The 27,612-nt window shown below is 46.4% G+C and overlaps 1 protein-coding gene across 1 annotated transcript in view; it reads right to left on the bottom strand.

Moving 5' to 3' along the window:
• LOC147639769 (uncharacterized) overlaps nucleotides 1-27,612 on the bottom strand; it is a 43,360-nt gene continuing 15,748 nt past the window's right edge. The window contains exons 3-7 of the mRNA XM_086773827.1: nucleotides 17,369-17,556; nucleotides 17,112-17,271; nucleotides 967-1,092; nucleotides 573-787; nucleotides 1-441 (exon numbers count right to left, since the gene is read on the bottom strand). Of these exons, the coding sequence (XP_086629953.1) occupies nucleotides 581-787; nucleotides 967-1,092; nucleotides 17,112-17,271; nucleotides 17,369-17,556 (681 nt within the window). The 3' untranslated portion in view covers nucleotides 1-441; nucleotides 573-580. The remainder of the gene's footprint in view (nucleotides 442-572; nucleotides 788-966; nucleotides 1,093-17,111; nucleotides 17,272-17,368; nucleotides 17,557-27,612) is intronic.

Genomic DNA, 27,612 nt, shown 5'->3' with positions numbered 1-27,612 from the left:
GGACCAAACTGAGTGTCTTCATTTTTTAATTTAAGATGAGCATCAGCCTGAACTGTCGATACCTACCCTGATTGTAATCATCCAGGGCTCTTTTAACCATGGGCAGGAAAATTCTGGAACACACCACACTACTCATAAAGCATTCACAATCAGTTAAAAAACCTAGTTAATCAGTTACGTGGTTTCCCAGAAGAGGGACCACATCAAATCAACACTATTGGATCAATTTCACACAGTTGACACGAGCTTGTAGACAGCCTCCAGCCTATTCCATTAGTTAGAGTGAGAAAACAAAACAAAAGGGCGATCCTTTTCTTCGATCAATTTTTCTGAGATGGCACGTGAGCTGTAGGCTTGTCAAGTAGGAAACAATAGAGAAATCCTTTTCTTAATCGATTTTCCAGAGATCAATTCAGATATTCATAAGCAAACAAGGGACACCTGTATTAAAAAAAACTGGTTATTATAAGGCATTCTTGAACATGCAACAAAACCAGATGGATCAAGCTCACAGGAAGAATCTCAAATTAAAAATGACAACGTATCAGTTAGAGCCTCATCCATCCACTCACCAGCTTGGTTAGGAATATATCCTTGCTGGAAGTAATGTGAACTTCTTTTTCTGCAGAGTCTTGCATGTCGGGCAGAGTGGCTTCTTTTTCTGTGCTGTTGCTGCCTTCAACAAATCTGTGGCACATTCTGAGCATACATTTGCATGACCACAAGCTGGGAAAAAAGCTCTTTCCATTCTTTCCTTGCCGAACTCGTGGAAGCAAATTATGCACTCCTGATTAAACAGAAAAACAATCAGTTAATTTAGAATGCACAAAAGCAAGTCTTGCAATTTCTGCGAGAAAAAACTGACACTGATTTTCTACTTTTATACCCCATAAAGCAGTGCTGACTTTTGGTGCATATTATGGAAGATACAATTGGCTCCAAGCCACACTAGAAAGATTGCGTCACCTCATCCTCTCGCTGCTTTTGTTGAGTAGCAGTCTTTGCCTCCTTTACTTCCTTTTCTATTGTTTCCAACTCTTTCAGCTTGCTTTGAAGAAGGTTTTCCCTTTCTGCGGAAATCGCTTCCCTGGACTGTTCATATCACACAAGTTCTCCATAGCTACAAATTGTAAGTAACAAGAGCATAACTGAACCACAAAACTACAAAAGCCTACGGAGTTACATACAAAAAAGCAAATGTTAGGTGCTATGCATTAAAGTCGAAGAATTGGAGCGACGGAAACAAGCTCCTCGTGCCTGAGTGCTGCGGGTACCTGCCCCTGCCCTCTCTGCCCCTTAGGTGCCCCCACCTCTGTTGCCCTCCCTCCACACACCCACCCACCCCCCCCCGCGCGGTGGGGGAAGCAAGCCCGGTGCAGCGAACCATCGTGGGAACTCTGTTGAGTGCATATGTTTCATATGGACCGACATCATTCATACCCTCCACGGCCATTGGGGGAAGCTACATGGAGGTTCAGATCGTACGCATAGACAACGAGAGGCTTTTCTGCACACATGAAGCCCAGGTCCCTTTCTCTTTGATGAGAACAGCGAGATCACTTGGCATTTCAGGCCACTTGTATAGCTCTCTCCATCCGTTCCTTTGTATGAGGTAGGTTCCCTCCGAAAGCGACCAGCGATGGACCTCTCCAGTTCCTATATTGCCTCTTCAGAGAGTTCTGTGTTAAGTACATTTAGCCTATGGCTGTTCGTTTTTTAACTAATATAAGGATCTCTCTTTTTTCTTTTTCTTTTTTTCTTCTTCTTTTTTTCTTTTTTTTTGGGTGGGGGGGGGGAGAGAGAGAGAGAGAGAGGGAAGGGAGATCGACTCATCTTGGATCCCAAATGTGGTGGTGTTGGTTTGTGGCAGTTTTGTTTGTGGTTTGATGTCTCCTTCAATATATTCCCTGCTTTTTAATGAATTAAACTATTTATTTGATTTAACAATCGTGTCACATGCATGTGTTAATGTGGACATGGACCTTACTTGCAATCATCTTTTAGGCAAGATTAGGGGCATGATATGGTCAGATTTGGGCAATGTGGACAGCTCAACAACTCATACGTGCCTAGGGCATGCACCAATGGATGGGACACAAGTTGGGCACAACGTGAACAAGTTTTAATGACATTCTTGATGATGCTTTATGACCTGAAAATGGATGTCTGACCTGCCATCGGTTCCCTCAATAAAGGGAGGTCAAGCATCATTCATGGGATTTCAGAGACAAGGTTGCAGTGCCAAGACAAAAGACAGCAGCAACCAGGGCATCTCGATCACTAGAGACGCGTGGACCAACAAGACAGGCAGTTTGTGCGTTAGGACAGCCAAGAACCTTTTGGTATGCATGTAACAAGTTACCCCCCCCCTTTGAGTAGATCCTTATGTAGTAGCAACTTGAGTGCCCACCCAAAGGCGGCTTGGTCTCCTGCCTGGAGGGGATACAATTATGGCTGCAATTGGCCCAGATGCAGCAAGGAAGCCTACGGGATTCGAACTCGGGACCTCCCCCTTCACGATCACAAACCCACACCACTAGGCCACACACCCATTGGCCATGTAGCTAGGTTTACAAATCACGTATGTCACGTGCATCCTGAAAGAGTGCACAGAGCGGAAGCAGAGTGGCACTAGAATGTGCTGAACAGAGAGTGCAAGAGAGAGAGAGATATGGAGCAAACTATGCTGAATATACTGAACCAAAACAGTCCCAAGCAAGAGACAGTGATAGTCTCATAAGTGAGGGAGCAAATAAGTACAAGACTCTATGAAAAATGAGAGGCCAGCACCCACTATTTATAGTGGGGAAGAGCAGGCCGACTGGAGCATAGAAACAGGCCGACTGGAGCTGTTGGACATGGCTCCCTAGAAAAATGCCAGAATGGCTGGGAAAAATCCCAGAAAAATACTAAAAAAGGGGTGGCCAGCCCACAAGCAAGGGCCAAACAAAAGGGGACCAAATGGGCACCATACAGAGCAGAAACTGGGGATGAAAGTGCTAACACCCCCTCTCAGCACCAGATGCTGAACAAACTCCGAGAATCCGAAGATGAGGAGCCAAGGAAGCCTAAGAAACCGGCTTGGTGAACAAATCTGCAGCATTCTCTACGGAAGCACAATACTCCAAACGCAAATCTCCAGTAAGAACCCGTTCACGAACATAGTGATACTGAATCTCAATGTGTTTCGTACGAGCATGAAACACAGGGTTCTTGGCGATGGCGATGCAACTCTGATTGTCACACCAAAGAAGAGTAGATCTAGTAGGAGGACAGCCAAGCTCCTCCAATAATCTCCGCAACCATATTGCCTCACATGCAGCATAGCAAACTGCACGGTACTCCGCCTCGGTAGAGGAAAGCGCCACAATAGGCTGCTTTTTACTGCTCCAAGAAATGGCTCCAAACCCAAGTGAAAAAACACAACCAGTGGTCGAACGCCGTGTATCTGGATCTCCAGCCCAGTCTGACCATCCAACAAGAGTGCGTCCTTGGCCATAAAAGATGCCAAAATCCAGAGTGCCACGTAAGTACCGAAGAACTTTGAGAGCACACCGCCAATGCTGCTGACGGGGTTTGGATGAGAAGGAACTCAATAAACTGACTGCGAAGCATATGTCCAATCGGGAGTAGGTCAACCATACGAAACAACCGACGAGAACCCGATACTGTCCCTGATCAGTCCCTGGAGAAGCATCTAGAGAAGAAAGCTTCTCACCAATATCCAAAGGAGAAGATACTGGTTTGCACCCAGTCATCTGAAATCTGTCGAGAATCTCCCGAGTGTACTTCTGCTGAGAGAAGAAAATGCCCTTCGAGGTCTGCCAAATCTCAAAGCCAAGAAAATAGTGCAAGAGGCCCAGATCCGTCATCTCAAACTCTGTCTCCAAAGCATCCATAACAGAACAGATCCGCACAGAATAAGAACCTGTAAAGATGAGGTCATCAACATAGACCACAATGATAACAATCAATCCCCTCTCAAGGAGGATATAAAGGTTCGAATCTGCATGAGAACGGCGCAGGCCGAGCTTCTGAAAGAACTCATCAATCCGCTGGTACCAAGCCCGCGGAGCCTGCTTTAGACCATATAAAGCCTTCTTCAGCCGGTACACATGATCTTGTTTGCCCGGAACAACAAATCCTGGCGGCTGATCAACATAAACCTCCTGTGTAAGCTCTCCATTCAAGAAAGCCAACTTGACGTCCATCTGGAAAACGGGCCATCTATGATGTCCTGCAAGTGCAAGAACGGTGCGAATGGTAGTCATTCGGGCCGTTGGAGCGAAAGTCTCATCGAAGTCGACACCAGGGCGCTGAGCATAACCCTTGGCAACCAACCTCGCCTTGTGCTTGTCCAAGCTGCCATCAGCTCGGAACTTTGATTTGAAAATCCAACGCACACCAATCACCTTTCGCTGTAGAGGCCGAGGCACCAAAATCCAAGTGCCATTCCGTTCGATAGCATCCAGCTCTGTCTGCATAGCATGACGCCAAGACTCATGTGAAAGAGCCTCGTCTACAGAAGTGGGATCAGAAGGACCATTAATGATTGTAGACATAAGAGCATAATTAACCAACATGTTGCCCTCATGAATTTGTTTCCCTGTAACTCTGGAAGAACAAAAAAAGAGAACCAGGCGGAGGAGCAGAAGGAAGCTCACGTAACCCAGAGTCACGAACTGTCTGATAATACCAACCAGGTACAGATCTGCTCGAACTCGCCGGAGGAGGAGCAGGGTCATCATCATTTGACTTAGAATCCTCAGCTGGAGGTGTAACAGTAACAGCGGGAGCAAGAGGAGGAGTAGGAGGAGGAGAAGGAGGTGCAGGAAGAAGAAGCTCACCACCCCCCTCTGAAGATGTAGGAGTCTCGTCGAACACCACATCACGGCTCACAACAACTTTACTGGCTTGAGGATCATAAAGACGATATGCCTTGGACACAGTGCTGTATCCGAGAAAAGTCATGCGCTGAGACTTCGAGTCCAACTTGGAGTGGTGCTCCTTAGGCACATGAACATACGCCGAACATCCAAATATCCGGAAATGAACAACGGAGGGCTTCTCACCATGGAAAGCCTCATATGGAGTTTTGTCGGGAACAGCAGCAGTAGGAGACCTATTCTGAATGTAGACACCACTGGAAGCCGCCTCAGCCCAGAAACGTCGAGGTAATGAAGAATGCTCAAGCATAGCACAGGCCATCTCCATAATGGTCCAATTCTTCCTCTCGGCAACTCCATTCTGAGATGGAGTATATGCTGTAGTAAGCTGTCTCCGAATGCCATGTGTCTTCCAGTATTGCTGAAACTCCTGGGATGTAAACTCACCCCCTCCATCGGTCCTGAGAGCCTTGACCGAGTGACCGGTCTCTTTTTCCACCTCGGCTTTCCAATCACAGAAGTGATGAAAAGTCTCATCCTTGGTCTTCAGAAAGAAAACCCAAGTATATCTGGTAAAATCATCCACCATCACGAGCATGTACAACGCCTTACTCAAAGACGCGGTACTCATAGGACCACATAAGTATGCATGAATGAGAGCAAGTGATGTCGAAGATCTGTGTGTCGCCTCCTTCAGAAAGGCGGCTCGATGCTGCTTCCCCTGCAAACAAGAGGAACAAGGAGAAGACGGAGCCTTGATGGTTGGTAATCCATCAACCAACCCATCCTTCGAAGCTCGCTGCAGAAGCTGATAGCTCAAATGGCCAAACCGAGCATGCCAAAGAGCAGAAGAAGCACCAGAAGAAAGCAGAGCGGTCAGTTTGTAGAGACCACTATCTTGGACTCCCTGAGCCAAGATGCTACCAGTCGCTTTATCACGAATGGTAATCTCATAACGAGAAAAGATCACCTCCGCACCCTGAGCTATAAGAGCACTCACTGACAAAAGGTTAAAAGCCAAATCTGGAATATACAGAACGTCAGAGAAGTACCTCTTGTCCTCTTCAGAACGGAAGATGGGGATAGTGCCATGACCATGCACTGGCACAGAAGAAGAATCACCCAGAGTGATCTCGCCTGATCTGGCAGTGAAGTCCTCGAACCAATCTCGATGGGGTGTCATATGAGCAGTAGCACCGCTATCAACAATCCAAGACCGTGACTGAGAAGTCACAAGAACAAGTATACGCCGAGTACCTGCTAAGAGAAGTATTCCATCATCCTTCTTGGGTTGAGACACCGCCGTTGAGGAAGAGTTCTTTGCTGCTTCATCACGCTTCTTCTTGTGTCATTGGGGTGACTTGTGACCCTTCTTGCCACAATAATGACATTCAATGTCCTTATTCTTTGAAGATTTGTTGTCTTTATCCTTATCGGAATCCTTGGAGTTCTTGTCAGAACCCCCTTTACCTTTCTTTTGTTGAGACTTCCCTTTATCTCGTGCTGCCAAAGCTCCATCAGGGCCACCGGAGGTGCCAGTCCGCTCCTCAAAGCGAGACTCTATCTGCATAATGGAGGGGAGAACTTCCTCCCAAGTAACTGGAACAGGACGAGGAGAAGAAACCAGAGACTGAAAGTATGCATCAAACCTCTCTGGAAGTTTGGAGAGCAGCCGAATAGCCATATCCCTGTGGAGATGTCCTTGCCACAAACAGCAAGCTCGTCTCGGAGACCTTTCATCTTTGAGATGAAAGCAGATAACGATGGAAACGCAGAAACTGATAAGTTCATAAGTTGCTTTTCCAATGCCAAAATCCGACCCGGAGACTTAATCTCATAGAGATCTGCAAAAGCCTTCCAAACTTCATGTGCAGCATCTGCTGTACGCACATGAGAGAGAACAGCATCCTGACAGTCCAACATCAGGAAGGAGAAAACACGTCGATCATTCGACTGCCAAATATCAATGTGTGCCTGAGTCACACCACCGGAAGCAAGGGTGGGAGGGGTGGCATTGGCTGGTGTAACAAGCCAATCCCAGAGATCCACGCCACGCAAGGCCGATTTCACCTTCACCTTCCATAGGGTGTAGTTGGAACCATCCAACTTGGCAGACTCAGCAAACATATGAAGAGAAGTGGGGGCAGCCATCACAAGAGCTTGGGCTCAATCTCAAGAAATGCACAAACTCTCAAGAAAAAAAAAAAAAAGGTGTCCTTCACAGGTACCAAGAGTGCCACCAAAGCCTGCAACACCACAAGCCCCCTCTGCAAAGGGAAAGGACCACTGGAGAGGAAAACGCAGCAATGAACAAGTGCTGTCCTGTAGAAAACAGGCCGCCTGCAGTCCAATCTCCAAGTGGGCAATGAAACGCTGATCTCCAAGAGCCAGACGGCTGAATCGGTGAAGCCAATCTGAAGAAAAGCCGACCAGCAGAGTGCTGTCCAGAACACGCAGCAGCAAAGGCTATGGATCTGGAAGAAAACGCAGAGGAGAAGGTGCTGAAAACAGGGCTGAATCTGGGGCAGCAGAAAGGTTGCTAAACCTAGAGCGATGATACCATGAAAGAGTGCACAGAGCGGAAGCAGAGTGGCACTAGAATGTGCTGAATAGAGAGTGCAAGAGAGAGAGAGATATGGAGCAAACTATGCTGAATATACTGAACCAAAACGGTCCCAAGCAAGAGACAATGATAGTCTCATAAGTGAGGGAGCAAATAAGTACAAGACTCTATGAAAAATGAGAGGCCAGCACCCACTATTTATAGTGGGGAAGAGCTGGCCGACTGGAGCATAGAAACAGGCCGACTGGAGCTGTTGGACATGGCTCCCTAGAAAAATGCCAGAATGGCTGGGAAAAATCCCAGAAAAATACTAAAAAAGGGGTGGCCAGCCCACAAGCAAGGGCCAAACAAAAGGGGACCAAATGGGCACCATACAGAGCAGAAACTGGGGATGAAAGTGCTAACACATCCCGCACTTGGATGCCATGTAGACATATCTGTACAGAAGGTGCAGGACCTGGGATGGTGACCTGGTCCCATGTGAGCCCAGTCCGGGACAAGCCAGCCAAGGATCCATCTCAAGCGTCTGAGGTCAGGTATGCATTGTCCTGCACAGGAGTCCAAGGTCAGGTGTGCACTGTCCTGCACATGAAATAGTGCCAGTCCGCGTTGTAAGTCTCCCTCTGGAATGATGTCAGTGATTCTATGTATCTGGTATGGTACTGGATGCCAGATCATTGTGTAGATAGTTAGGGTTTGCTTTTAGGAATAGGGGCCAGCCCATAGGGCTACCCCAAGTCTTAGTGTGGGCATGGGGATGGTGTGAAACCACCCCCATAAGGGCCAAGAAGGCCCTAGCTGAACCCACCAGCCATGGAGAGGCTGAAGGACAGCCCCAGGGGCAAGCCAGGGGTAGCCAACTGGTTATCCAGCCCTAGGAGGGGTGTAGGGCAAGTATGGGGCAGCCCATACAGGCTGCCCAGTCCCCAAACAGCCTAGAAACAGTGCCCAAACCTGGCTTAAAGAAGGCGCCTGATGCCCCGCCAACAAGAGAAAGAAGCGCAGCTTTTATGGGATTTTTCTAGCATTAAATGCTGATTTGTCAATCGTGGGACAATTCAGTGCTGGCTGACTGCTCATCCTGGAGTAGTATAAATAGAGGAGCCCACAATCCCATTGTTTCATCTCAAATTTCACCAAGAGCTCAAGCATACAAGGGCTAGACAAGCCAAGGAGTTGCTAAAGCAAAGGGGTGAAGAACTGCAGGTCAAGGGCAGAGTTTATCTCAGCCAAGAAAGGTCAAGATTTCTGTATTTTCTTTTCAGATTTACCTCATTCTAATAAAGCAAATACACCATCCGTGGTGGGGGCCCTACTGAGGGTATTCGGGACCCAATATTGTGTCCTCTCCGTTTCTCCCTCTCTCTCTCTCTCTCTATTTTCTGCACATCTTCATTCAGTTTGTGCCTTAATTCCGTCACGAAAAGAGTGCTAATTTCTGAGCATTGAAGTTACCGATCTTCCCCGAAGCTTCCGCATGTTACAGTGGTATCACAGCCTACTTCACAAAGATTCAGCAAAGAAACCAGAATTTTTTTCTCGCTCGTGTGGTTGGTTTTCAGACGCCGGTGGACTACCTTTTCGGAGTGACTCCTGTCCCTCAAAGGACGGTTGGTTTTCAGCCTCCCGACGTCTCTCACACAGATAGTGGATGGTCAGATTGCGTTCCGGAAAGGAAGTGCATTTTCGTGCTATGGCAAGCTTCAACGACAAGAGAGACCAAGAACCATGGGACCAGAGTGCACCAAGCAGCCCAGCTAGGGCACCAAGCTTGAATGTTACAAATATGTTCCAGCAGATGATGCGAGCAATCGCAGACCAGACAACCAAGTTGGATGAGGAGAAGGCGCAGATCTTGGCTCTGGAAGAGCGTGCCCGTTCTCCAGTGTCGCGTTTTCCATCTCCTCCTCCCTCTCCTTCCATATCCCAGATTCCAGATCCTCGACACAGGGACCCTCTCGCGGGGTCACAGCCGTAGCCGAGCTCTTTGCTTGAGTTGCAGATGCGTGCATTGGAGATCTGACAATGTGAAGACAAAGCCATGCGACGCATGGAGCACGAGCATTACCTAACAGCTTTGGATGCCAGATTGACACCGGTGATGCCCTCGAATCATTTTCCCGAGAAAATGAACTTCAATAAGTATAACGGTAAACTCGATCCCACAACTCTCTATTCATGGTTGCATCAGTTTGAAGCTTACTTTGCCGCAGTTAGAAAAACAGATACTAACAGAGTGATCTTAGCCAGTTGGTACTTGGAAGGTGAGGCCATTCCTTGGTGGACTCAGTGGGCTCATGCCCACACCAGATTAGTTATGGCAACTTATGTGTGGGACGAGTTTGTCCACGACCTTAAGCAGCGGTTTCTACCGCCCCACTACCTTGAGACTCAAAGACGAGTTCAAGGGAGCGCGTCAAAACGCGCAACCAATCCTTCAGTTTGAAAATAGAATTTCGACTTTATGTTTGCAATTAGGCTTATCTGATTTGGACAACAAAGGGCACTTTTTGTATGGCCTTGACACGCAAATCCAATGGGAGGTGCGTATGTTTCGGCCACCCACCTTTGAAGACACACTCTCCCTTGCGCAGAGCGCAAAAATGAAACATAATGGTGGCAAGCCCAAGACTTTCCAGCCGGCTTCTCCCAAGGCTACCGCCTTGGGGAGCAAAGGCCAGAACCAGACGGGGTCTTCCCCGGGACAGAGCCCGGGAGCCTCTGGCTCCAAGAACTCAAACAATGCGTCTAAGCTTACTCCAGACCAAAAAGCGGAGGCAGGCAAGACAGGTGGCAAGTTGAGTGCTGAGGAGCTTTCTCAGTACAAGGAGGAGGGTAGATGTTTCTTTTGTCATACAAAATGACGTACTTCTCGGGATTGTCCTAAGAAGCCTCCAAAGCCCACCACCGCTGCCTCCACAGCTTCCGTGGTGAGCTCAGCTCCCACACAGACCCTAGTGGCTACCCCTAGTTCTTCAAACCCCGATGCTTCAGTTGGAGCAATTATTAGCCGGGAGCTCAAAGATAAGTAGAAGGGCACCCATGACCAGGAGTATGAGCACAACGAATTGCTCAAGTCCTTTGGCTACATAGGTGGCCAGAGAGTCGTTGTCTTGTTTGACAGCGGCAGCACGGAGAATGTGGTCAAGAACAAGCCGCTAGGCGTGCCCGTTTCGACCTGACTTCAGTGGACAAACAGGTTGAGGGTTTTAGCACAGGCATGACAACAAGCGTCAAGTATGAAGCTCTAGGTGCTAAGTTAGTTATTCAGGGCATAGAATTTGTGCGTGATTTTATGGTTGCCCCTCTTGTAAGAGCAGACATAATTTTGGGTATTCAGTGGTTTCACAAGTTTCTTCCAGATGTCAAGTTAGACAAGCACACGTTCTAGATCAATCGGAATGTGTCGAACGTCCCAATGACCATTAAGTGCATGGTTGTCACGGTACGAAAATACGATACCGTACGGGAATTTTTGGTACAATATGAAATTTTCGGATACCGTACGATAAAATACGGTTTTTATTTTTTACACTTACAAGCTATGGAGCTTCAAGCTTGAATGTGAGGGAAGGTTGGGAGGGGAGGAGTCTACAGTGCTTGAGAAACCAGTACATGGATATGTGTCTCTCTCGGTTGGATCTCCCGATTGTCTCCAAAAAAGAACCTGGATGGGTAATGCAATACCAAAGGTCTCCCAATGTAGCGTTTATGACTAAGGGACCGTCCTTGCACAAATACGAGGAGTGCATCTAGGGTGATAAGTTTAGGGACTCCTCTCTCGATCAAAATGGCCATGTCCAAATGTTCTCCCTCGTGCATAACTTGAGAATCTAATTGTCTAGCCTACCTATACCAGGGATCCCCAAGTGATGTAGCAAGATTCTCTCATCCTACCAATCAAGTGTACACTACCAGTCTACCTTGCCAGATTTTTTAGGTCTCTCCACAACCCCATATGGAATACTGAGTGGACACAAAAGTTGCGAAGTATTGCGGGCATTTGGGATCTTCGTAAAGCAGGGTTTCTATTTTTTTTAAGCATTTAGAAATTTTTTTTCAAGGGAAAAAAATTTTAGGAAAAAAAAAACGCGTACCGTAAGATATCGTACGAATTCGTACGGTATCGTACCGTACGACTCATACGTACGAACAGGTTCGTACGCGTACGAGAAACAACTATGATTAAGTGTGAGCCAAGAATTCTGAACTTTCCGCTGATAAGCCACTTGTAGGCTAAGCAAGCAGTCAGGAAAGGCGCACAGTGTGCAATGATATACATCTAGACAGCCCAGACGGTGGCCAGTGCTTCTGAGAAGTACTCGGTTCTCCATGAAAAGTTTCAAAAGATTTTCTTGGAGACAACCTCCCTCCCCAGCTTCCCCCGTCCAGACCGGAGGACCACAAGATTGACCTCCTCCCAGGCTCGGAACCCCCGAGCAAGTTTCCGTATCGCCTTTCCAAGGCAATGGAATCGGAGTTGGACCGCCAACTCCCAAGAATTGTTGCAATCTGGCTTTATCCGCCCCAGCGTGTCGCCATTTGTAGCACCGATCTTATTTGTCAAGAAAAAAGATAGGTCTTCCCGTTTGTGTGTCGATTATCGTGCACTCAACAAGGTAACTATCAAGAGCAGATTCCCGATGCCTCGAATAGATTATATTCTCGAGAGACTGAATGGAGCAAAGGTGTTCTCGAAACTTGATTTAAAGAGTGGGTACCACCAGGTGCGGATTGTGGAGGAGGACATCCCCAAGACCGCCTTCCGTACGGAACGGATCCACTATGAATTTGTGGTCATGCCATTTGGCTTGACGAACGCCCCAGCTACATTTAACCGCATGATGATGCGTGTTTTCCGAGATTTGATTGGAAAGTGTGTGTTCATATTTCTGGACGACATACTGGTATTTTCAACTACGGTTGGGCAGCATGACATTGATGTGGAGAAATTCCTTAAGTTGTTGGAAAGCAATGAGCTCTACGTCAATGAAAAGAAGTCAGAATTTTATCTGTTCTAGGTGCATTACTTGGGATACATAATTAGTGCCGAAGGCATTCGACTGGATCCGGCTAAAGTGGCCGAGATTGTCAATTGGGAAATACCTCAGACAGCCTATGACATCAGATCCTTTGTGGGTACATGCCAGGCATACTCCATCCACATAGATAAGTTTTCTAATCTCTCGGCAGATCTCACCGATCTGCTAAAGGGTGTGAAGACAAGAAGGCAAAAGATTCGAATGACTCCACGAGCGTTGGAGGCATTCAAGAACCTCAAGATGGCTTTATCAGAAGCGCCTTGTTTAGCACTTGCCTCGTGGGACGAACCATTTCAGGTGATCACCAATGCGAGTAACATCACAATTGACGGTGTGTTACAAAACAGAATGGTCATCCAATAGCTTACATGTCTCGTAAGTTACTGCCCGCAGAAAAAAATTACGCAGTCTATGATCGTGAACTCCTAGCAATTATACAGGCCTTGAAACATTGAAAACATTTTCTTTATGGCCGTGACTTTGAGGTTCGCACTGACCATCAGGCATTACGCTGGATTCAGACAATGCCAAGTGCACAGTGGAGTGATCGACAACACCACTGGAGTCAGATATTCGAGCAATTCGGTGGTATGATTGCGTACCTTTCAAGAAAGGCCAATCCAGTGGCCGATGCTTTGTGCAGGAAGGGACAAGTGACTACGATTCAAACCACTAGACTCAATCTTGTTGGTACAGAACTAGATGACATGAAGCACATGTACGCGGATTCCGAGAAATTCGGTACACAGTGGGAACAGACATTGGATGCCATAGGACCATGCCACTTTTTGATACGTGATGGTTGGCTTTTCTACAAAGGCCGACTATGTGTCATGAAGTCGTTCAAGGCAGCTCTTCTCCATGATGCCCATGACGCCATTACATGTGGTCATAAGGGCATGAATTCGACTTTCGAGAAATTGGAACGACAATATTATTGGCCAAAGATAAGGCGAGATGTGTTTACATATGTACAACGCTGTGATATTTGTCAAAAGGTGAAAGCTCCTCGTGGAAAGAAGATAGGGTTGTTACAGCCCTTGCCAATTTCTCAAGGTCCTTTCCCAGATATTTCAATGGACTTTGTCACGAATCTACCTCCCAGTCCAAGTAAGCGTAATACGCAGTGCTTAACTATCGTTGATAGATTTAGCAAATTTGTTATGCTTATTTCTTGCAGGGCCAATGTGACCGCGTTGCCCAGTTGTTCATTCGGCATTGGTACCCGATTGGCGGGATTCCTAGGACTATAGTGTCAGACCAAGATGCCAAGTTTACCAGTCATTTTTGGAGGGCATTGTTTGATAACTTTGGTACTGAATTAAATTTTTCCAGTGCATTCCACCCACAGACGGACGGCCAGACAGAGATATACAACCAGTTGGCCTTTGATGTACTGAAGTGTTATGTCCACGATCAGCAAGTAAAGTAGGAATCTTATTTGCCTTTAGTTCAAGCTGTTTTAAATGATTCTTTTTCTTCAGCTATTGACAGGACTCCATATGAGGCAGCATTTGGAAGACCTTTCCAGTCATTGTTGACCAGGACCTCGTCTTCAGTACCTGAAGCGAACAGAGTGACGGAGTCTTACCAGGAGATTTTATAGTCAGTTAAAGATAGGTTGGCTAAAGCGCAAGAGGCCTACACTCGATAGGCCAATAAAGACCGAAGGGATATGAAGTTTTCGGAAGGGGATTGGGTTTATCTTCGGATTATGAAGCAAAGGTTGAAACAAGTGGGCAAGCGATGCCCAAAGTTGTCTTTCAGGAGTTTCGGACCTTTTTCCATCAGGAAAAAGATTAATGAGGTGTCTATGGAGTTAAAGCTACCTCCGAGTTGGACTATGCACGATGTGTTTCACATCAGTTGGTTAAAGCCATATGCAGGTCCTATCCCTTCAGAAGTCAAAGACGAAGCGGAACCAGATATCGTTGATGAAGCAGAAGTTATGATTCCAGAACAGATCCTTCTGCACCGTTTCAAGCATGGCTTAGGCCGAAGACTAAGACAGTTCCTCGCGAAGTTTCAGGACCGAGGGACCCACGAAGCGGTATGGCTTGACAAAGAGTTTTTCGAAGACTATCCGACGTTATTGACGGATTATTTGGAGGCTATGCAGCTTCCGTCAAGTTAAGCAGAAGGGGATGTCACATGCATCCCGTACTTGGATGCCACGTAGACATATCTGTACAGAAAGTGTAGGACCTGGGATGGGGAACTGGTCCCATGTGAGCCTAGTCCAAGACAAGTCAGCCAGGGATCCATCTCAGTCGTCCGAGATCAGGTATGCATTGTCCTGCACAGGAGTCCACGGTCAGGTGTGCACTATCCTGCACATGAAACATTGCCAGTCCGCGCTGTAAGTCTCCCTCTGGAATGATGTAAGTGATTCTCTGTATCTGGTATGGTACTAGATGCCAGATCATTGTGTAGATAGTTAGGGTTTGCTTTTGGGAATAGGGGTCAGCCCATAGGGCTATCCCAAGTCTTAGTGTGGGCATGGGGATGGTGTGAAACCACCCCCATGAGGGCAAGGAAGGCCCTGGCTGAACCCACCAGCCATGGAGAGGCTGAAGGACAGCCCTAGGGGCAGGCCAAGGGTAGCCGACTGGTTATCCAGCCCTGGGAGGGGTGTAGGGTAAGTATGGGGCAGCCCATACAGGCTGCCCATTCCCCAAACAGTCTAGAAACAGTGCCCAAACTTGGCTTAAAGCAAGCGCCTGATGCCCAGCCAACAAGAAAAAGAAGCACAGCTTTTATGGGATTTTTCTAGCATTAAATGCTGATTTATCAGTCGTGGGACAATTCAGTGCTGGCCAACTGGACTTAAGCTGGCCGTTTGCTCATCCTGGAGTAGTATAAATAGAGGAGCCCACAATCCCATTGTTTCATCTCAGATTTCACCAAGAGCTCAAGCATACAAGGGCTAGACAAGCCAAGGAGTTGCTAAAGCAAAGGGGTGAAGGACTGCAGGTCAAGGGCAGAGTTTTTCTCAGCCAAGAAAGGTAAAGATTTCTGTATTTTCTTTTCAGATTTACATCATTCTAATAAAGCAAATATACCATCCGTGGTGGGGGCCCTACTGAGGGTATTTGGGACCCAATACTATGTCCTCTCCATCTCTCCCTCTTTCTCTCTATTTTCTGCACATCTTCATTCAGTTTGTGCGTTAATTCCGTCGCGAAAAGAGTGCTGATTTCTGAGCATTCAAGTTACCAATCTTCTCCGAAGCTTCCGCATGTTACAACGTAGGACTAAAATCTAAGCGTAGATCTATGAACATCTTCATATATGTTCATGTTTTGGCAATATACAATATACCATAGTTTAGGAAGTGTACTAATAGGTCAGAATTAGTGTTAATTTCAATGTGCTTAGCGTTAATCCAGAGTAGTTTCTGCACACATGTAACTAACCAGCCGTATACCAAGCTATGTGACACCACTCTTTTGAGAAATAAAGACCCTACATAAAGACTCGAGGTACAAGAGGTATAAGCTGCCAAGAGAAGAACCACCATAACGACTCTCGCCATGAGAAGCGGCTCAAGGAGTTAGAACCAAATGACAGAAAGAAGTCAAAGTTTGGTCATGATCTTGATTGTAGCAGCTCTAGATCAACAACACAAGTTGCCCAAATCTGCTTAAGTGCCTAATTATAGTTATATAATCAGATTTCAGAATTGGCATAGTAATCTTTTATCACTGAAGCTGCCCGGAAAGCATTGGAAAGCTGGTCCATGGGTTGAGGACTCTCTATATGCATTGGGAACCTTTTGAAGACCATTGATGATTCTTGGTGAAGAACATTGAAGGCCTTTGAGGACTTAATTTTGTTGAAGACATTGCTATACGGACTAAAGAGGAGTTTGCAGGCCAGATACTTTTGTGACCTAGAGCTTGGAAGAACGAGGTTGCCCGTTTTTGGCAAGCCTGCAAGAGCTTGTGGAGAACTAGAGTATTCTGTAGAGGGAGAATTTATTCCTTTTGGCTTGGATATGTCTTTTCCTTGACCAGTAGTTTGCCGGAAAAAAATCCCAGTATGGTCATTGTTTTCATTATACTGTTGTACTCAAAATCTGATGGTCTGGTGATCACACATGACGTTTGGCCCATTTTCAACCTTCATTGCAGTGCTGTTGGTGTTGATTTTGTGGCATTTTCATTTGTGGTTTAATTGCGTTATTGATTAAGTTAATAGTTACATACTCCTCTAAAAAGTCACAAGAGGTTGGAACTTGGAGTGCAGAGGCAGAAGGAAAAAATCTTCTTCCTAACCAAAGGTGGTAATACGTGGGCAAGAGTTGAAAATTAGAAGCTGCCGGAAAAACCAAGTGCACAACTTAGTCCTTGGCACACAACATCCCAAGGAACATTCTTGAAAGTTGCTTGGTCTACATGCAGCATGTATAAAATGCTTGTCAGCATGATTGCATCTCGATTGCACCACCGGACGTCTCTTAGATAACCAAGCCACAGAGTATTATGTACATGAGACAGAATGGAGCATGTTCCCTGAGAAAGATAACACATTGAAACATACTGGCCCCAATACTTCCCAAGAGCAACCAAAAGCATTAAATGGCAGACACAATGTAGATTAGTCTGCAGGAGAACCAACCTTCATGATCTGTTCATTATGTTGTTCCTGTAATTTCAATTGCTTTTCATGGAACTTTTTCTCCAGCAAAGCAAGCTTTTCTTCCATCTTCGATTGCAGCATTGAATCCAACTTCATAAGTTCCATCGCTTCCATCTGCTTCTGTTCCGCAAGCCTGACCCTGCCAAGAAAAAAATATAGATGTTCACAAGCTTCATTAGTTACGTCACAGTAACAACAGAGACTTGACAATCTGCAAATGCACAAAGCCCACTTACTCATGATTTTTCTTCTCCATATCAATGCCATCTTTCAACCGTCGAGCCACTTCTTCATACTCAGTGACAGTGTTCTCCTTTGCAATCTTATTTTGCTGCAAGTGTTCTCTGATTTCATATTCTCGATTTCTGAATTGCTCAACCTTCCGTGACCTTTCCTCTTCATAATGTCTCTTCCGTTGCTCAAACTATATTAAAGGACAAAGATACTTCAGCTCTCTCTCTCTCTCTCTCTCTCTCTCTCTCTCTCTCATGAAGACACCAACCCGGTTATCCGGTAAGACCACCTCAGTCTCTACACCCACTCCACACGGATCACACCTTCGGAGCCCCCACCGAAGATACACTTCTACAGAGATCACTTCCTCAGGCTCACTGTCTATTCCTCCAGCAGCCAGGCTACTTGAGTGTTCGCATGTCTAGAGATCACTTCCTCAAGCTCATTGAGGGGATGGATTCATCTAGCAGCCGGGCTACTTGAGTGTTCACATGTCCAAAGATCACTTTCTCAAGCTCACTGAGGATGGATTCATCTAGCAACCGGGCTACCTGAGTGTTCACATGTCCCATGCCATGCAGATTACGATTGGCAAGATACAGGTTTCATCCGCACTGCCTCGGAGTGAAGACAGGGAGAGCTGAGCGCATCTTCAGAGCTGGGGAGCTCATATGGAGACCCAAGGAGGAGAGATCTGCGATTATCCCACACAAATGTCGCTGCCCAGTATACTATAAGATCCACAAGAGGTTTCATTGTCTATTCCATGAGGGGTTTAGCCCACTTTCCAGGATCACTGACTCCTCAGACGAGTGCCACCTAGGGCTCTTCCTAGTCACGGACACTTTCTTGAGAGAGCTTAGGCTCCAGCCACCCCGCCCCCTCCTTTGCAAGCCAACCATCACGAGCTTCTTCTGGACCCAAGAGGAGGACACCCACATAGTGGATCCCATGGACCCACCTTGGCCTGTTGTAGACCCACCACGCTTGAGAGAAGTTACTTCAAACAAGGCATGCGCACTCCAACGTGCCCAGCGCCCACGGCCCCTCGAACGACAGCCACAATCCACTCATCAGCTCAAGATCCAAGACATGCTCTACTGCCATCTAGTTACCTTTCCACGTGACGTAGCTGAGGGAGACCTCTCGACCATACTCATTAGCCCCATGCTTGATATATTGGAGCGTGGTATACCGTCTACTATGTTTCATGTACCTTGTATTCCATGATGAGATCCATGGACATTTTTGTACGACTCTAGTGAGATAAATTTGATTTGTTCTTTTTATTTTCTACTCCCTGATGAGATATGCCATGGACATTATTGTATCAATATGGTCTCATAAGCCCATTGGATTTTTAGTAGACGCTTTTATTTATTTCTTCCTTCTCTCTCTCTCTCTATCTCTCTCTCTCTCTATCTATACACACACACACACACACACACACACACACACACCTAGATGAATCCAAGAACATGCCCAAATTCACCTTATAAGAATGTGCAATACATCTATCTATCTATATATATCTACATCTATATCTATATCTATATCTATATGTATGGAAGACAAGGAACATGAAACATGAGAGGAGAATCAACCCCCAATGAGAGTGTGTGTGTGTGTGTGTGTGTGTGTGTGTGTGTGTGTGTGTGTGTGTACCTAGATGAATCCAGGAACATGTCCAAATTCACTTTATAAGAATGTGCAGTTTATAACCTCATGGTAGTCATCCACAAGACAATAAACCATCAACTTCATCATGCATAGTATGGACTCGATACTACGACATCCCCACTAAAGTCATCAATGCCCAATAGTGGGAGTAGAACTTGGTATCAATATATGCTCCCACACACACATAAGAGAATACATTCATACAAAGCTCTGTGTCCTGAGTTTCTGTCAGAGCTCCGGAGATACAGGGCAAACTCAGCCATAATGAAGCCTAGCACTAAGGATCATAACAAATAGAAAGAATTATTACAACAAAAAGGTAGTTGATAGAGCATATGTATCACTAAAGATAGAAAGAATTAACATATTCACACAATGAGTGTGTGTCTATGGAAGACAAGGAGCATGAAACATGAGAGGAGAATCAACCCCCAATGAGTGTGTGTGTATATGTATATATATATATTGAATATTCACACACTCATTGGGGGTTGATTCTCCTCTCATGTTTCATGTTCCTTGTCTTCCATGATGAGATTTCCATGGACATTTTTGTATCACTCCAGTGAGATAGTTTCGTTATTTGTATCTTTACTGGGGGCTGATACTCCCATACTCCCTCTCATGTTTGATGTTCCTAGTATTCCATGATGAGATTTCTGTGGATTGTGACATAGTTTTGATTTGTTCTATTTTATTTTCCATTCCATGATGAGATATGCCACGGACATTATTGTATCACTTTGGTCTCATATGCCGCACTGCTCTCTCTTCCTCCGCCTCCCTCAGTTTTGATTTGTTCTATTTTTTTTTCCATTCCATGATGAGATATGCCACGGACATTATTGTATCACTTTGGTCTCATATGCCGCACTGCTCTCTCTTCCCACCCACCCTTCCTCAGGCCCCCACGACAGCAACATAACTCTCTCTTTGCTAAATCTCTTCTCTCTTCTCTCTGTCCCCTACATGGCTTGAAACCCCCCCCCCTCTCTCCCTGCTGCTGCTGCTATTTCGCACTGGTGTCATGGATTAATTTCCAATCCATTGGCTGTGGGAAGTTCTGCAAAAAGTCATGGCCAAGACCGGGTTTAAAGGGGAGCTCGTGAAGGTGGAGGACAAGCTCGGCACAATTATCAAAGAAAATAAGAAGATGGTCGACTCTTCCGTTACCGCAATCATAAACCGCCTCTCCAAACTCGAGAAGGGATTTGACAAAATCCAAGAGCTCGAAGAGAGAACATCCAAGCAAGAGGCTGAGATTTCAGCCTTAAAGGAGGAACTAGTGGAGGCCAAATTGCATGCTAAAAGTCAAGTGGCTGAAATCTCAGCCCTCAAAAAGGAGTTGGAAGCCACTTCAAAAAGCAAGCTTGAGGATGAAAAATTTCAGCCCTCCTTTATTGAAGAGCTGAATACCATCAAGGAACAAATGAGGATCATTCGAGAGGAGGAGGAGCAACATAAAGAGACGACATTTTCATGGGTGGAGGTGATCACAAAGACACAAAAGAAGATGGACGATGTACGAGTGGCCTTCTATAGAGATGGTAGAGTGGTGATTATGGAGAGGCGCTCTTCATGACGGCACGAGACCTATGGGACTACACTCAAAGTTGCTACTTGGAATTGTAATGGATCTCTACGCCTTGATGTAGGGGCTTTTGAGGATAGTTTCACTGGGAGGGACATCATCTTCTACTGTGAGACGCATCAAGCTCCTGGACAGTCCATGCCACATGTTAGTGGATACCGATGGGAGACAGCTTGTAGACAGGAGACTCGTTCAGAGCATAGAAGACGGGGCTCAGGAGGAGTGGCAGTATTGTTTAGAGAGGAGCTACAGCCACTGATACATATAGTCCGCAGAGATGAGCAGGCTAGGTCCATGTGGGTTAGACTGAGGGCAGAGACGGGCAGATATCTCTACATTGCTATATGCTATTTTGCTCCTAGTACATCAGTGTATGCATCACCTAGCGGGCAGTCTCCCTTTTCTATTTTGGATGATGACATTTGGGAGTTCTCCAGGGATGGTGACATCATTCTCTTGGGGGACTTCAATGCCAGGACCGCCCATAACCAGACAGTATTTTATGATACCTCAGAGGAGATGTTGAGGGAGCTTGATGTTAGGGATATGGGCCTATCTAGACTCTCACAGGATGAGGAACATACAATGTATGGGCGGTATTTGATAGACATGGGGACTGCACATGGATTGGCCATCCAGAATGGCCTACAGAGATTCCCGACATCGGGCGGTTTCACTAGCTTTCCAAATCGGCATGGTGCTAGTACAGTGGACTATGTTATGGCTCAGCCCAGTCTCATTCCCTCTTTTCAGGATTTTATGGTAGGCACTAGGCCAGTTAAAATACCAGTGGATCATGCTATCTTGTCCTTCACTCTCACATTTCAGTTCAGCACCGCTCCATTGGGACAGGTCTCCACACACACTCGTTATACCTTTACGAGGGAGACTGACACCGTGTACACGGATGAGATATACAGACGCTTATGTGCCGAGGAGCCGGGACGGCCATTAGATGAGCTCACTCAGATATTGATAGAGACGCTTCATGCTGCAGCATCAGAGGCATATCCCCATAGTCAGCCTACACGGAGACATGCCCCAGAACAGTTGGTATGATGAGGAGTGCAGAGAGATGAGGATCAGATTACAGAGAGAGGTGCTCATGGGTGTTACCACTCACAGACAGTCAAGGATTACCTTCCGGCACCTAGTGCGACGGAAGAAGAGGGCTTATCTTGCTCAGTTAGAGAGGGATTTGTATCAGTTATTTATGAGTCAGGACTCAGGCAAGGCATGGAGAGTATTCCATGAGCATTCACCATCACCAGCCATTACCTCCACAGAGATTTGGGTGAGTATGCAGCATCCCTGTACACAGCACCAGGACAGCCGCCCTGCCAGACCCATCGGAGCCATGCCCAAAGACATGTGCTTTCTTTACTGCTGAGATGGTAAGGAAAGCTATTGACAGGATGAGGACTGGGAGAGCATATGATCATGATGGTTTGGTAGCAGAGCACTTTATTCATGACAGAGATATGCTTGCAGAGCTTATTGCTATGATGTTTAACCGAGCCATGTGTGAGGGTTTTCCTGAGACTTGGAATATGTCCACGATTGTGCCTATCTTCAAGTCAGGGGATCCCATGCTTCCTAGGAATTATCGTACCATCATGATTGGTCACACATTGGCTAGATTATATGCATCTATTCTTGAGCAGGAGTTGAGTAGATGGGCAGAGAGAGAGGGCATACGGGGCAGGCACGGTTTAGGAGAGGTTTCTCCACTCTTGACCATATCTTGACACTCAGAGCTATTATTGAGGAGGGCAGATTATATGGCAGGAGGATTTATTGTTGCTTTGTGGATTTCCGCAAAGCTTTTGACACAGTACCGAGAGCCAGACTGATGCGCAGACTACAGGAGATGGGAGTGCCCACAGAGCCGATTTGGGGAATCATGGCTTTATACAGGACAGTTGTGGGGCAGGTACGTACTACTCAGGGTATATCTATCTCAGATGGTTCACTCCACTATTGGGTGAAACAGGGCTGCCCCCTTTCTCCCACCTTATTTGGGATGCATGTGGATGAGGTTTCGGACTATGTAGAGCGGGAGGGTGACAGAGGAGCACAGCTAGCAAGGACATGGATTCCGTTGTTATTGTATGCTGATGATATTGTGCTGATCTCAGATTCTCCAGAGGAGATGCAACGTCATTTGGATGCATTGCACACGTTTGCACAGGACAGTGGATTGTCTGTTAACCTTGGTAAAACCAAGGTGATGGTGTTAACACCACAGCACAGTGGGTTAGGAGGTCAGTACCCACCTTTACATATGGTCACAAGACAGTGGAGTATACAGATGCATATACTTACCTTGGTGTGGTTTTTAGTGGCCCAATATTTTCCTTGAGGAGAGCAGCAGAGACCAGATTGACCAGAGCTTATGCAGCATTGGGGAGACTAGAGAGGATGTGTTCGCAGGTTCAGTTTCAGGAACCTCGAACAAAGCTCTAGCTCTTTGACACTTTGGTCACTTCAGCCATGCTGTATGGAGTGGAGATATGGGGACCCTCAGTGGATCACCACAGCCGAGCTGGTAGCACTGATGGATGGAGATGTATGGAGAGACCCTTGCTTTCTATGATTCCCGGATGATTAGGGCCAAGGCCTCCGTACCACATGATATTATCCGTGCACACCCCATTGGTAGTAGAGGCACTCACTCGATCAGTCTCCTTTATACATAGCACTTGGGCTCTCCCTAGAGACAGATATGCTCGCTTAGCCCTGGAGTCTTCACAACAGTTGGCATCACAGGGAGACGGATCATGTTGGTATGCACAAATGACAGCTTGGTTCCAACTGCATGTCTTTAGTATGGACAAGCTACCTCCATTTCAGTACTCTCCCTGGATGCACCCTCCCTCTCTCTCACACGGGCAGAGATTACCAGACTTATCAAGCAGGACTTGACTCAGCTGGACACTAGGAGGACATGGATACAAGCGACACCGGAGCTTGGTACGAAGGTGGCTTTCTATAGAGATCATCTTCTCCAGCTCATGATGGGTTTGTGATTAGACCCAGCTACATGGATACTCATCTTTCTCATGGGGTACGGTGTGCTATTGGTTAGATGCGCACATCCTCACACCAGCTAGAGATTGAGACTGGCAGATTCAGAGGAGTACCAGCTGAGGCCAGGATTTGTCAGCTGTGCCAAATGGAGCCTCAGACAGAGTTACATTACATGTCACTATCCAGTATATTATGAGATACGAGGCCGTTTTCACTGCCTGTTTAGAGAGGGTTTCAGACCACTTTCTAGAGTCATGAGATACCACGATCAAAGATGCCTCGGATTATACTTGCTGGAGCTGCGTAGACATAGAGAGGGTCTCTTGAGAGTGAGGGGATCAGAGAGGGGGAGACACCTACAGAGGTAGATTACAGACTTCTTTCGACCAGAGATTGAGCAGTCAGGCCAGCATGCATTGCAGCTAGCCCCAGAGTATAGCCACACCAGAGGTACACTGATCGATCGGGCTATAGAGCTGGGGCGGTCCAGGCGCCCCAAGATGAGAGGCCCATCTCGACACCGGCGGAGACTACAACAGAGGATCAGGACCATACTAGCACGGCATGGGAGACGTCCGGTCAGAGTACTCACCATGGAGGACATTGAGGATATCCGCCATCGACCGATGAGAGACATCTTTGGATAGTGATGTGTATGATGCTTACCTTTGTTGCTGGAGTTTTCCTCCCAGATGTTATCCATTAGGAGCTCCTAGTACCGTACTTTTCCTCATAGTTGTTTCAGTTTCAGTTAGTTGTTTAGTTGTTTTTAGCTTTTCTTACACAGACATTGTATCACATCCACCAATTGTTGTAACCTTTTTGGTCTCATAGGTCATTTTGGCCTTCTGAAGACGTTAATATATCATTTCATTTCTCTCTCTCTCTCTCTCTCTCTCTCTCTCTCTCTCTCTCTCTTCGCCCCTTTCTCTTCGCTTCTCTCTTCCCACCCGTCTTCTCTCTCTTCACCCCCCCCCTCTCTCTCTCTCTCTCTCTCTCTCTCTCTCTCTCTCTCTCTTCGCTTCTCTCTTCCCACCCGCCTTCTCTCTCTTCGCCCCCTTTCTCTTCGCTTCTCTCTCTCTCTGCCTGCATTTCGCCCGCCTGTACCTCTGTGCTCCATTTCCCTACCCACCCTTGCTCAGGCCCCCAAGGCAGCAACATAACTCTCCCTTGCACCTGTAGCTGAGCATCTTGTAGGTCGCATTTTCTGAGTCCCCCCAAAGGGGAGAGGGTACCCTTGAGGGGGGACTCGTTCCACCAACAGCCCTCTCCTTTATCAGCAGCAACACATGGAAAGTAAGAAGTCTTTTACCTCAGTCACCGCTTCACGATTACCGCCCATTCCTCCACCCGTGAGCAAGCCGACACCATGGGAAGCCTACCTCATGCAAGAACTGAAGAAACTCCAGGGAGAATTAGCAGCACTGAAACACGAGACTATCAAGAAAGATGAACAAATCAATGAACTGAAAGTGCAAGTGCAAGACATGAAGACGAAGCAAGAGGAAGCACGAGAAGGACCCATACCTACAACACTACAAACAGAAACGACAAACCATGTTTCAAAGGTAAATTCAGTTAACTCACAAGATTTTGTTAAAGAAGTCACATCAGCGGTCAAAGAAAAGGAACGAATGGAAAGTAACAAAAAGGTAATCAGAGTCGGTGGTCTTCCTCAAGGCTGGGATAGGGCAGACAGCTCTCAAGAGCTTCGAGAAGACTACATATTAGATACAGATGTACTTACAGCACAACTGAGCAAAGTAGTCCCCTTCGTGGACTTAGGAGACCCTATCTCTATTATAGTAAAGGGTACACACGCAAAAGTCTCTTATATGGACAACAATGAGAAAATAGCAGTGATGAAGCAAACAAGGTCTCTCCAAGGGACAAAGGTATGGATAGCTGATGCACTCACCCCGCTACAACTCAAGAACAAATCGGCAGAGCTGAATAAAGTAAAAGAAGCAAGAAAGAATGGCAAATGGGCAATATACAGAGGAGGACAAGCAATCATTAAAGAATTCTGTACCCCACCCCCCTCAAGAGCAAATCCATCCATGGATGAAATATAGCTATTTTTATTTTGAACCTCAATTTCGAACTAGATGCAATAGAACCCATTGTAACTTAAACTCTTAAGAGTCTTAAGAGTTCATTTTGAGTTATTTTTTTTCAGTTTTATGCCTCTTTGGCATCGATACCCAGAGTGGAATGTAAATGGATGTACTTGATCTGTCCCATAGGTCGGATTCGGCCTCCCGTGGACGTTAATATAACTTTCTTTCTTCTTTCTCTCTGGCATTTTAGCTTTGTCATTTTCTTTCATTTCATTTTAGTACCCATGATGATGTATTCCATGGACATGATGTAATCCCTTTGGTCTCATAGGTCATTTTGCCCTTTTGTAGATGTTAATATAACTTTCTTTCTCTCTCTCTCTCTCTCTCATCTCAGAATCACGAGGGACTCATGGCTTAACACACCTCTCACGCGCAGGACAACACTCTAGCACCCCTCCTAGCTTATATGTTTAACCGAGCTCTTTCAGAAGGCTTTGGGGTATCACCTCTTCCGGCCCACAATTTTCCATGCAACATGCAGCAGAGGCTAGATTGACCTGAGGATACGCAGCCTTAGCCTGTTGGATATTCGGAGCTTCAATGTGTGAACAACTCTTAAAGGTGAATGTGTGCAAGTGTGTGTCGACAAGGACTTAAGTGTTTGTGCGTGTAAGCCGTGATGTCCCTAGGTATAGCCAAGTGTCATTGCCCAATGAGTAGAGTGTTGAGAAAGATATGGCATTTTGCCTAAAAAAACATTGTACCCTGTAAATAGAAGCATTATAAAACTTCAGATAAATCAATAGAAGCATTACATTGTACGTGCAAATACAATCTCTTTGTTCTCTCACCTCTCTTCCCTTCTCTCATTACTACACACAACACCATGTATCCGTTTGAGCCTCCATAGCTCTCCTCCATGAACCCTAAAACACCACAAATGGCATCAGAGCCAAGTTTTCTTCCTACTGTCCCTATGAAAGCGCTGCTGCCGCTGGATTTTTCGGGCGGCGCTAGTGCTGGGCGCACCATCTCAGCCCAAACCCTAAGCTGCCGCCATCTCCGCCACCTTTTTCAAGCGGTGCAAATGTCCAGACGCCAACATTTTTTCCATCCTCTGCCACTGCTATGCAGCAACGCCGTCGCCATTGGCCCATGCTACTGCTGCTGCTCCAAGCGGTGCTGCAAGCGGAGACACCAGCTCTTCTCCACCTGCCTCTCCACGGCAGCCACTTGGGACTCTTCTCCACAAGCTCCTCCACCTATGCAGCTCTGCAACTGAGCCTCCCCAGTCCAACAGCTGCATACCAGCAAAACCACATCCAGCAAGGATGTTTTTATCAGTTTTTCACATGCATAGTAATCTTTTTACTTCAATGCTCATAAAATTTGAGGTCTTCTGCTAGATCTATTAACTACATCACATTAAGCGTATCTGCATCTTGCATACTTAGACAAAATCATCAATCTAAAGCACATACAGTCCTAAAAGTTTGGGGGTTGAATAAGCCTACAGCATGAAGATGAAGCCTCTGCTTGGACGAAAATCTGGGGCTTTCTCTCTTCTGCTTCAGACTTGTGCCATTGGCCCCTGAGCCTAAAACGACGGACCAAACTTCCGTTGCTCGGAAACGGCGCCACAAAAAGGTCTACATCACCAGCATTGAGGGGGGGATTCTACCCCGACTTTTAATCTATTTATGTTTGATTTTATGTGTGTGAGCACCTAGGGTTCTAAGCCCCCAAAACGAGATGAAATAATCCTCTGTGTGTTTTTCCCATGTCAATTTCGTGTGTTTGTACCCCCTTGTGTTATAAAAGGCTTCAGTACTTCAATTTACCCATGTTTTCGTGTGTTTTTCCAATGTCAATTTCGTGTGTT

Source organism: Cibotium barometz, chromosome 3 (assembly GCF_041138505.1).
Source record: "Cibotium barometz isolate CiBa-2024 chromosome 3, ASM4113850v1, whole genome shotgun sequence".
Lineage (NCBI taxonomy): Eukaryota > Viridiplantae > Streptophyta > Polypodiopsida > Cyatheales > Cibotiaceae > Cibotium > Cibotium barometz.
This window is presented reverse-complemented; position numbering and strand designations above follow the sequence as displayed.